Source organism: Cyprinus carpio, unplaced genomic scaffold, assembly GCF_018340385.1.
Source record: "Cyprinus carpio isolate SPL01 unplaced genomic scaffold, ASM1834038v1 S000006537, whole genome shotgun sequence".
Lineage (NCBI taxonomy): Eukaryota > Metazoa > Chordata > Actinopteri > Cypriniformes > Cyprinidae > Cyprinus > Cyprinus carpio.
The window spans coordinates 327,331-339,677 of record NW_024879202.1 but is presented as its reverse complement, the minus strand read 5'-3'; the positions used below and the strand labels follow the sequence as shown (position 1 = coordinate 339,677).

General features: G+C 39.9%; 1 protein-coding gene across 1 annotated transcript; it reads left to right on the top strand.

Moving 5' to 3' along the window:
* The first annotated feature begins 2,526 nt into the window (after window positions 1–2,526).
* On the top strand, window positions 2,527–10,569 carry LOC122134519 (gastrula zinc finger protein xFG20-1-like). Its single transcript, XM_042754525.1, has 3 exons — window positions 2,527–2,555; window positions 3,078–3,318; window positions 9,566–10,569. Exons 2-3 carry the CDS (start codon window positions 3,144–3,146, stop codon window positions 10,069–10,071), a joined length of 681 nt encoding a protein of 226 aa, XP_042610459.1. The 5' UTR covers window positions 2,527–2,555; window positions 3,078–3,143; the 3' UTR covers window positions 10,072–10,569.
* Window positions 10,570–12,347: the final 1,778 nt, after the last annotated feature.

Below are 12,347 nucleotides of genomic sequence, written 5' to 3'. Positions count from 1 at the left end.
AAACAAGGCTGTATTTTCTTTTTTTCTATAAACATAATCCTGTGCAAGATATATTCAATTCGAGTTTATCTGTATAGCGCTTTTCACGATACAAATCGTTGCAAAGCAGATTTACAGAAAATGTAAGTTTCTATATTATAATTAGTAGTAGGTTATTAGTGGTGACTATCTCAAAGTTGATGTACATATGGCAGAAATGTACGGTAAAAATCAAGCAGTTAGTTAATGTCATGTAATCAAACAGACGGTGAACACTATTAACAGTAATGATTATATGTTGCGGTCAAACTTAAAGCAGAATTTGGTAGTTTTGTATGTTGTCTGAGGGTTTGCATCATCTTTTCTCAGGTGTTCGGTCATCTCAGGTCTTTGTAAGGGCTGGATCATGACTGAAGCTTGTGTAATTCCCATTTACCATGGGATGCCAATAATATACACTCACTAAGTTAAGTAGTTTAATCCATTTGTATTCTAGTTGTTCAGTATTTCTATTAACAGCACTGTAAACGTGTTTCCAAGGACCTCATTTGTAGATTTCTTTTACATTTATGTTCAAGGTTTGTTTGTATTTAACAACACTTTGTAATTACACCATGTTTTTGAGGATCTTGGGTAGAAGAGACTACATCCTCGACCCTTCGTTACTCGATGAATACCACTGGTTCCACCCAGACCATCCCGCTCCTAGAGGCTGCAGTCGTCCTCATCATTGTTCCCGGACGTTTGGAGATGCCCATGGGGGAGAGGGTACTGTCACGGATGCACCAGCCACAGCTACAGAACCAACCACTCAACCACGGCCCCAATCACTGGCGTACTGAGCACCTGCACTCAATCACCAGAGCACTATATAGCACACTCACCCTGTTAGTTCATCGGCTGGCCTCGAGGTTACTCACCTTGTGTCTCCTTCATCGGCCCTGTAGATTGCTGTGGACACTTACCTGTGTTTTCCCTTCCTCGTTCATCCTCATTGGAATATTGTTTGGACTGTTACCTTGCGTTCTCTGTGTTTAAGTTCTCAGGTGTCTTTCAGAGACTTCACCATTGCACTCAAGTTTATGCTAACACCAATAAAGAGAAGTTTACTTTCCCTGCATCTTCCTTGTCTTCATCCTTGGTGAACTGTGGCAGTTTATGATTAAAAATAAAAATTTGAATGAAAACACAAGCTATTTATTTAAATAAGACATTTCAATGAAAGGTAATAATGGTTTATGACAGTTTTTTAATGATACTGTCTGTCCAAATGACAGACAGTGAGAAAGTCTAATGCAAGCACTGGTCCAGACCAACGTCAAAATCAAACCTATGACCTGAGGCCGGAGTTGAAGCTGGAGAATCAGTCCAACGGAAACAAAAGGCAATCACACTAGTAGTCAAAGAGCAGCACAAGACAAACTGAGTAAGTAAAAGAGCTCCGAAGAGAAAACAAAAACACTGAGAACAATAAGAGAAAGCAGGTGCAAAGCCAGTGAATGGCTCCACTGATTGAAACCGCTATGTGGAGAAAGAGACAACAGAGCAGAGAGGACAGCTAATTTATGCAAGGCATGCCAAAATATCATATATAGCCCTGCTGAAAAAAAACAAAACAACAGACACCATCACAAAATTGGTAATGGTTTTTCTGGTTATAAGGGGAATTGTATTGGTTTTAATGGAAACTGTAATGGACCCTGTTGGTCTCTACTGGTAATTGGTCACCTTCTTTTGGTGGCTTGTTAAAACCAATAAATGCGTCATTCCCAGGGTTTAAATTGGGCACATAGACTCCAGGGCTCGACATTAACACTTCATTAATGCCAGACAATTAAGCACGCTGAGGTAAAACTTCAAAATGAAAAGGTTTTATATTTAAAATACAGGGTTTTTTTTTTTTTTTTTTTTTTTTTTTTCCAGTAGAACAGATGTTCCCGCTGCTGCACAGAATTCATTAAGTTTATTAAACAATGGTAAGTTAGTGCAAAATAATCTAATGTAAGATTTTAACATATTTCAGCATATGCTACTTAATAATTGTTTTGCATGTTTTTGTCTGTGTCTGTGGCCCCTAATAAAGGTTACATTTAGTTTTTAACATTTTACATTTAGTAATAAACTAATAATTTACTATGGTTCCTTCGAAAAATGCATCAAACTACTAGTTTCTGCACTGATTGCTGTTTTGTCTTTTAGACTGACTCTTTCATTGGTGGTTATTAAACATAACATCACTGGACAATATATTTGAATATATAATTTACCACATGTAAAACTTTTTATGTTTTTGGTTTTCTGTAATTTTTTATGCACTCAATAGGACTTTTATTTCGTCCTGATGGTATGACGTCATACGGCCGCACCGCGTTGTGATTCGCCTGAAGAAAGATCTGTCTTTATCCCTTTAAAGTAAGTGTTTAAATCGACACAACCCGTTGGAGCAATTTCATAGGTTTTAATAAGCCTTATAAATATAATTATTTTTTTAATGTAGTGTTGCAGCGCTTCATCTAACATTCATGAGCGCTGCTTTGTACGAGTAAAAGCGCATCCACACATCTGTAACAGGAAAGGTGAGTCTCAGTTTGGTTCCTTTACCGTAAATCAGTTTCACTTTAAACATTATCAAGTGATGGAGAAACGGTGCTTTTAGAATCTCTAAGTCAACTGAATCAATCGCTTCGCAAACGATTCAGTGATTCGAATCTCTTGAGTCGCCGCGCGCTGACGGTCCGCACAATGTAAACACAACAAAACATAAACACGCGAGGATAACTCTTACTAACCTGTATTTAACAAGTGCATTTCTAAAAAAAAAAGTAGTGTGATAAATGTGATCTACAAAGACAACCAATAGCCTATACATAATAAATATCTAGATATGAACTTTCTAGATTATTTGTAATAGTTAATGGCTTTAAATGAGCTGATTAGCCGGGTTTATTTATTATTTAAAAAAAACTAACACAAGCAATTAAACTATGACTTTGACTGACTCCCTTATCAGTGTGTTTTTTACTGAACTAGAGAGCTGACCGAGCCATTTAGTTTGCATGTATTTGTCTCTCTGTTAATTATTCTCATCTTAAACACAGAGTGTCCAAGCACACAGAAGAAAACTCCTGCTGAAGCAACTGAGATCCACGTGACACACTATTATAATGATGGCGTTTATTAAAGAGGAGAGTGAAGACGTGATGACTGAAGAAACATTCAGAGTCAAACAAGAAGACACTGAGGATCAAACAAAGATGATGTTCATTAAGGAGGAGATTGAAAACGTGAAGATTGAAGAAGTGTTCAGTCTGAAACAAGAAGATACTGAAGAACAAACAGGTTGGTTTTCATTCTCAAAGATGAATTCAGTCATTTGATCCTTAAGCTCCACAGAAATGAATGGCATGTCACACATTAAATTAGAAAATATAATACAGAAGTAGCCTAAACAAAACACATTACTTAGTTTAAAGTTGAAAAAACGTTTTCCTTTTTAGAAAGAAATGCAATGAATTGGGTTGGGAATCTAAAATCGATTCCAATTCCAGATTCAAAATTCCAAAATTTAGATTTTGCCTTTCGATTCCTCTGTGGCCTTTTTTTTCTCTTCAACTGTGGGGTCCCAACCTAGTGATCTACCAGGACCTTGTGCTCTAATCAAAGCCCTCCAAAGTTTGTCTACACTTGTGATCAGAAGCCAAAAAAATGCTAAGTATAATAAGCTAAACGTTGCAAGAGAGGTGTCACCACCAACATGACAAAGCACTTAAATTTAATAGATCGTTGAAGATTGCGAACACGATTCACACACCAATGATATTCTATTCCTAAATTACAATAGTCTGTTTCATTCCTTAACCTTTGACTTGTGCGATTCATAGACTGTAAAAATACATGGACGTAGTGTCCATGATGTCACTCGTAGATTTCTAAAGAGCATTTTTTAAGCCTAAAGTGGGTGGAGCCGGCCGTCACCATCTTGGCAGTGTGCCACCACGCGTCACCCCCGGAAAATCAAGCTAGATGTGGGTGATAAACGCAGCTCCGCTGTGCAGCGAGAGAGAAATGACGGAGACGGAAGAAGCGAAAGTGCAGAAAATACAGCGTCTATTTCGTGCACAACTTGAACAAACTAGAACAGGTAAAGCTGTCAGCTGTGTGAATATTGGCAATATCGTTAACAATTCTCATTTATATTAATTACTAATATGGCTTCTTCTAAACAAGATCTTGGTCTGTGTTCTTTTAATGCGTGAACTTCATTATTTGAAGTGCAACTGCCGTCCAGTAATCGCAAAAAGCTCTGTGCTTTGTAACTTTTTTAATAAAAAGTACCAGCTTTAAAATTATTCCGAATTCATAACGAAATTCAAACAATACAGTTTTGGCGCTCCTTAATGGGGCAGGCGCGGTCGCTTTAGCGCCTCAGTTCAAGGGCAAGTGAACCCCTTTAATCTTTCTCTTTACTAATATAGTACATAATGAACATGAATTAACATCAAAAGGTAGGCTATTTTATAAGAGATCCTAGAGTACAACTTACTGAAATGTCTCATGTGTGTGGAGCCCAAGCTACACTCAGTGGCCAAGTGATGCTTATGCTCCATGATACTGGTACAGATTCTGTGTAATGAACAATTCTTTGTGACTGTAGATTTCAAGCTGGAAAAGACATTTAGTTCCCACTTTAAGTGAACCTTAGTTCCCAGGTCATCTACAAGATGGATAAAAATGCTGATAAAGTCAAGAAAAGATGAGACATAAACACATGACAGTATGATTGAAATGTAAATAATTAAATAATAATAATCGTAAAATAAATAAAACACGTTTATTCTGTGGCACCTAATAAAAATTATTTGGCTCCTAAGTTTTTTTTCTTGTAGGAGCCAATGGCTCCTTTCTCGATTTTTTTTTTTTTTAGCCCTGCTGCAGTCTATTTTTCTTACGTTAAAAGGTAGTCGGCTATCACAAACAATTTAAATTCAAGCTTATCATTGACATAAAAAGCCGTATTGTGCATTTTCATTTGCATTATCCTTATTACAATCCTGCTGGTCATAAAGAACTTTGTTTTTCTAACTTCACGAGTGCCTTCTATGTTTCCATTTGTATACTTTTTCCTCGCATTACCCCTATAGCTAAAAAGCCTACTTATTTGCATTTATAGTGTAATTTTGTATCAATTCGTGTTTATTTTTACTGTAAGCAATGTGCTGTCTACTATCTACAAACTCAGGTAAATAGTGAAGTACTCAACTCCCCCTCAGTACATAAACATGCGAGGATAACTCTTACTAACCTGTATTTAACAAGTGCATTTCTAAAAAAAAAGTAGTGTAATAAATGTGATCTACAAAGACAACCAATAGCCTATACATAATAAATATCTAGATATGAACTTTCTAGATTATTTGTAATAGTTAATGGCTTTAAATGAGCTGATTAGCCGGGTTTATTTTATTATTTAAAAAACTTTAATGTGGAAACTCTTGGTAAATGAGCACTGTGATGATAAACAAACAAGAATAAACAAATCAATACATTTATATTACTATGTATTTTTGTATGCATTGCATTTATTTTTTTAATATCAATGTTTTTTAAGACATACAGCGTCATCCCCTGATCATTATAATGTGATGAATTCATTAAAGAACACCTTATTAATCCTGACATTATATTCCACCACAGCTTTTTCCCTCAGGTGTCCCTCTGTAAAATTAGGTGTCGCAACAGCTAACAGCATTGATGATGGCTGATTTTAAAGTAGTGTCACCACCACTAAATTGGACTAATTTGGACAGTCACGGGTTGAGATGGTGGGAGTCAGAGTTGAGCCGAAAAACCTGGAACCGAACACTCTTACATAAAAACATTTCACTCAATTAAATTGACCATAAGATCTTTGTGTTTTTGTCAAGCTAAAGTAAAGCACTATACCATGACGGATAAACTTTTTAAAATACTTTTGTCACAACTTACAATTCACAAGCTGCAATTCTTTAAATTTTATTTTTTTCAGTAACAATTGAGAAATTTGTCCAAAGTTAGACCTGCCTTGTTTTGGGTTTATATAATAAAAACTGCTTTAATCTTCTTCTCAACTTCATTCGTTTACTTATTTCTTGTTAAGCCCTGGGACCTGTAAAGGTAAATCCACCTGCTCCCATGAGTTCCCTTCCGAGGGAACTTCGATCTGCGTCCTCTAGATGTCGCTTCAGGGAACGCCTTCAGCGTGACTGGTGTCTGAAGCATACATCTAAACACGACAACAGCATTGTCAGTGACAGCCTATGACGTCATTAGCCATGGCGACCACAGTATAAAAGGGCGCCGTGAGAACACGCCATACTTTTCTTCATCTTCACTGACCATTTGTTTATGTTGGCATGAGCTAAGCACAACTAGGAGTGCATGTTCTCTCGCCAGAGGCTTTGCTCTGATGCCTGCAGTTTCACACGGCTCACGTGTTGTGTGTGTGTGGTGAAGAGCAAGCGCGTTCAGCTCTTGATGGAGTTGGACGGGTTCTGCATTCATTGCTTAATTCTTGTGAGGGATAAGCATGAATTTGAATGCTTTCGACTCATCAGGAGACGGCTTGTGCTCATCGTGTGCTCGGGTCTACTGAGGGGGAGTTGAGTACTTCACTATTTACCTGAGTTTGTAGATAGTATTTGCATGAATGCGTTTGCCTCCCATGGGAATAGCGACAGTGGTTTCTGTTCTCGATTGATTTCCAAGGTAATCTAGCGTATGGGCGGAGCGTGTCTGGCTCTCACGGGAGCTGAATGCATGCTGAGCATTCTGGTTGCAGTGAGAATTGTCTGCCCATTGCCCACGAGTCGCGGTTGATGGGCAGAACATGGAAAGGACCTAATGGGAAATTTTTCCCTATCAGTAATTTCCTTCTGTTTATATAGGAATTGTATAATGTTGATATCTGTCTGCAGTTGTCGGACAGATGATTTGTATCATGTCCTTATAAGAAAACCACATTATACTGCACTCCGCCTTTACTTTAATTCAGGGTTGTATGTTTTCAAGTGTTGGCTTGCGAGCCTCCTTGATACTTAACCCTGAACTGCGCTGATGCTCCTTGGTAGAGTATCATGCTCTCTGGGGTCCTCTGAAGCCACCATCCCAATGACGGTATGGATTAAAGTTTGAGTATGAGCCATTTAATTTCTCTATTGTCTAGTGCAGCTGCTTTATTTATGGTGTTTCCAGGGTAATGGCTGCATTTTCTGCAGTTTAGCGCCATCTGCTGTCAGAGAGTGAATGTGCTTTCATTCAGCGGTCTCTCACGTGTTCCCCCGTGTGCTTCTCATGCGTGCTTGTTTACATAAGAGTGCACACGTGTCTTTCAAGAAGCATACAGCAGTGTTGTGCATTTTGACCAGTTGATGGGAAAAGTATTTTTAAAATGCATTCCAAATTCTGAATAATTTGTAATATATTATTCACGGTATTTTGATGTGCCCACAATAACAATATTGTGCATATTCATTACTGAATACGGGCACATGTCTATCTGTGAAGTGGGTATGAGTACACTGCTTTCCCTGAGGTACAAGTGAGATTTGTTTCAGCGGAAACACTTCCTAAATGATTTGGCTCTGAGGAGCGGTAGCTCTTTATGCATATGTGGGTTGTTGGGTCCCGCTGTGCTACAGAATCTTTCGGGTCTGGTTAAACGGGACCCGCTGTCTATCAAGATAGTCTAATTCTCTCTGTTTAGCTGTAACAGCTGACGATCTCTAATCTATCAGTGCTGCCTTATGTTGGAGCTAGGAATGCTCCCCTTACTGCGAGGATTAGCTGCTCCTGAGAGCCTCAGCTTGAGAGCTGAGATCACTGCTCCTGAGAACTTCATATGCAACCATACCGAGTTGTCAGGCCGTCCCTGTCGCCTCCTTGGCCGGTTGCCTCTATGGTGTGACCCTGTTCCTCCCTATTGGAACATGTGATCCCCTTCTAAGCAGGATCCCCATTTCCAATGTCCCATTTGCAGTCAATCTGCTCCCTGGACATGGCAGTGCTCCCCTCACTAAGGAATGGACTTTTAGGAGCTTGCCATCAAGATGTGCTCCTTATCCCCTGTCTGGGTGTTTGCTTCGAGGAGCTGCCCTTGCCAGAGTGCGCTACTCATCTCTCACCCTGAGGGGTCTCCTGGGATTTAAGGGTTTCCTTTAACCTTCATGGTTGAACCACTGCATACCCTGAGGCACGAGTGAGTTGTGTTTCTGAGGAAACCCTTCCTAATGCTTTGGCTTTAAGGAGCTGTAGCTCTATGTGCATAAATGGTTTTTGGGTCCTGCTGTTTCTTCTGATTCAATTGGGTCTGGTTATATGGGACCCACACTCTCTATCAAGATAGAGAGCATTAGATTGCGTCCAACTACACCAGTTGACCGTCTCTTACTGGGCACTGCTGGATTCCCTCTTCTAATCTAACGCCGCTCCCTTCTGGGGAGCAGATGCTCCAGAGTCTGTTCTGTGACTGCTATGGTTGACTTGGCGATACTCCTCTCACATGGAGGGTTTTTCTGTGAGATACCCCTTTTCAGTCCACATGCGCTCTAAGCTTGCAGTCTCCCACTGAATTAATTGTTACTCCCTGAGCGTGCCAGAGTCACGTAGGGTTCCTAGGCCTGTCTACTTGACAGTTTCGGTTACCCCCTTAAGTAACAGGGTTTTTAAAAACCATGCTATGAATACCACATTGTGGTAAGTGTGCATGCTAAGCATTCTGCACACTTTCTAAAATCCTGTATGGTAAGGGTTACGCGCTGTCAGCCTCGTTCCCTTTCTCTGAGCTGGTTCGGGGCCCAGTTTTCACCTTTGGCTCCACTCAACTCATGTATCCCTGCTGATACATTTCTGAGCAGGGTGTTGCTACCAAAGATCTGTTGAGCCATTTCTTTGAGCAAGCTTATTCAGATCTGGTGGTAGCCCCCATTGGAATGTCTCAGGTTATGTATTTAATCATAGTTTCCTGAAAAGGGAACAAGACACTGTGTCCTCTAGTTCCCTTGCCATGCTTCGGACGCAAGCTCCAGACGAAGAAGCGGATGATGGGTTCTCCTGGCACCCTTTTATACTGTGCACACAACGGGGTAATGACGTCATAGGCTGTCGCCGGCCAATGTTATTGTTGTGTTTAGACGTATGTTTCAGACACTGGTCATGCTGAAGGCGTTCCCCAAAGTGGCCTCTAGAGGACACAGTGTCTCGTTCCCTTCTCAGGGAACCATGGTTACATACATAACATGAGACGATTTGTTTTGAGACCCACAGGATCCCAGTCACAAAGCAGACCCCTATTGTGTTTTTGTTTTGTTTTATGAGGGGCTTGATAACTGCCAGCTTGAAAGAATTTGGGACATGCCCTGAAGAAAACAAAGAGTTAACAATAGTGACATAAGGTTCTGAGATTACAGGCTACAGTAACTTTGTGGTTATAGATCTAGCATATACGTGGTTGTGTTTGATGCTTTATGTGTGTAAATGTTTTTTTTTTTTTTGGTTGTTGCTATGTGACATTAAACCAAGGTGAAATTGCATATTTTTCTTTCTGCTTTAGACCTGATGCCACTGAAAGAGGAGAGTCAAGATCCCAGTGATATGGAAGAAAATTATCAATATGAGAAACCTCATCAGTTCATGATTGGAGAAAAATATTTTAGTGACTCAAAGATTGAAAAGATGTCCTCACAAAACAAAGGAACTAGAAAGATTGAAGGCCACATGAAAGTTCAAACTGGAGAGAGCCCTTTCACTTGCCAACAGTGTGTAAGAAGTTTCAGTCACAAAAAAACCCTTAATAGGCACATGAAAATTCACACCGGAATGAAACACTTACACCTGCCAACCCGGGTGGAAGAAGTTTCAGTGACGAACAAACCCTTAACAGGCACAAGAAAATTCACACCGGAGTTAAGCTTTTCACCTGCCAACAGTGTGGAAGAAGTTTCAGTGACGAACAAACCCTTAACAGGCACAATGAAATTCACACCGGAGAGAAGCCGTTCACCTGCCAACAGTGTGGAAAGAGATTCTCTGATAGAAGAAACCTGGAAGCCCACATGAGTCTTCACACTGGAGAGAGACCTTTCACCTGCTCTCAGTGTGGAAAGAGTTTTATACAGAAAAAACACCTTAATTTTCACATGATATATTCACTCTGGACAGTTCCTCGACACCTGCAAACTGTAAAGAAGGAGTTTCTCACAAAAAGGTCATCTTAAGACTCGCATGAGAGTTCACACTGGAGAAAAGCTGTTCACATACGATCAGTGTGAAAAGAGTTTTACACAAAAAAAATGGTTTTATGTCATCAGTGAAAGGAGTTTCAAAGACAGCAAATGCCTGAAGAATCATGTAAAAACTCTACGCTGGAGAGAAGCCTTTCATGTGCGATCACTGTGGAAAGACTTGGGCAAACAAAGCAAACCTTGAGAATCACGTAATAGTTCACACTGGAGAGAAGCCATTCATCTGCCCTCAGTGTGGAAAGATTTTCCCGTACAAAGGAAACCTTAAGATTCACATAAGAGCTCACACTGGAGAGAGGCCTCTTACAAGTGTCTTCAGTGTGAGAAGACCTTCATGTATCATGTATTTGTGAGAGTATTCACAACAGGAAGAGTTTGTACAGTGTCACAGCAGCGGCTCCAAGCTGCATACTTTTTTTTTACAAAGTTTAGAAGTTGATTTACAAGAATAAGCTATATGCATTCATTCTGGAGGACATCAGTTCAGTTGTAATCAGTGTAAAAAAATTTCTTTTGCCATCACACTTAACAGATGCATATGAAAAGACATAAATGTGAGACCCTGTTTGTGTTCTGTGAAATAGTAAAGCAACAGAAAATGTATATGTGTGTAAAATTAACGCTCTGTTCACACCAGAGCTGAATGTAGGCTGCATCTGATTGTCCACTTTCACGACCACTTCTTTTATTTGCATCCTTCACTTCATGCTCCAGCTAATTTTTGTTACAAGTAAAAGGACATAAACTTATAATGAACTCTCCACTGTTGTTATTTGATTTCAATTATTAGGTAAGCGTGTTGTCATTATGGACTTGAATATGTCAGATGAACCATGGACAATTGTTAAATAAATAATTATATAAATTGAAGAAAGCTTATCATCTAAACAATAGAAGGATTTGTGAGATTTCATTAACTTGTAGAGCTGCTTACTGTATTATCAACACAAGAAAGACACAGTTGTAATAAAAGTGATTTTACAAACAAAAAGATAGATGAGTAACTAATAGCTACTAAATAAATGGATAAAGCAATTGATGAGTGCAAATAAGTTGGATGTTCATATGGCAGTTACATGTTCTCTAATGGAAAGATAAACCTTAAAGACTCCGAATTCACAAACGTTTCATAAACATGTACATGTACACAAAAGCCCTATTTCTTTCAAATATTGTTCACAAATCTGTCTAAATCTGTGTTAGTGAGCACTTATCCTTTGCTCAGATAATCCATCTACCTCAGGTGTGGCATATCAAGATGCTGATTAGACAGCATGATTATTGCACAGGTGTGCCTTAGGCTGGCCACAATAAAAGGCCACTCTAAAATGTGCAGTTTTATCAAACAGCACAATGCCACAGATGTTACAAGTTTTGAGGGAGCGTGCAACTGGCATGCTGACTGCAGGAATCTCCACCAGAGCTGTTGCCCTTTAATTGAATGTTCATTTCTCTACCATAAGCCGTCTCCAAAGGCGTTTCAGAGAATTTGGCAGTACATCCAACCGGCCTCACAACCGCAGACCATGTATAACCACACCAGCCCAGGACCTCCACATCCAGCATCTTCACCTCCAAGAGTCCAGGCGCCTGCTACAATCGGTTTGCATAACCAAAGAATTTCTGCAGAAACTGTCAGAAACCATCTCAGGGAAGCTCATCTGCATGCTCATCATCCTCATTGGGGTCTCGACCTGACTGCAGTTCATCATTGTAACCGACTTGAGTGGGCAAGTGCGCACATTTAATGACGTCTGGCACTTTGGAGAGGTGTTCTCTTCACGGATGAATCCCGGTTTTCACTGTACAGGGCAGATGGCAGACAGCGTGTATGGGTTGTGTGCGTAAGCGGTTTGCTGATGTCAACATTGTGGATCGAGTGGTCCATGGTGGCGGTGGGTTTATGGTATGGGCAGGTGTATGTCATGGACAATGAACACAGGTGCATTTTATTGATGGCATTTTGAATGCACAGAGATACCGTGATGAAATCCTGAGGCCCATTGCTGTGCCATTCATCCACGACCATCACCTCATGTTGCAGCATGATAATGCACGGCCCCATGTTGCAAGGATCTGTACACAATTCGT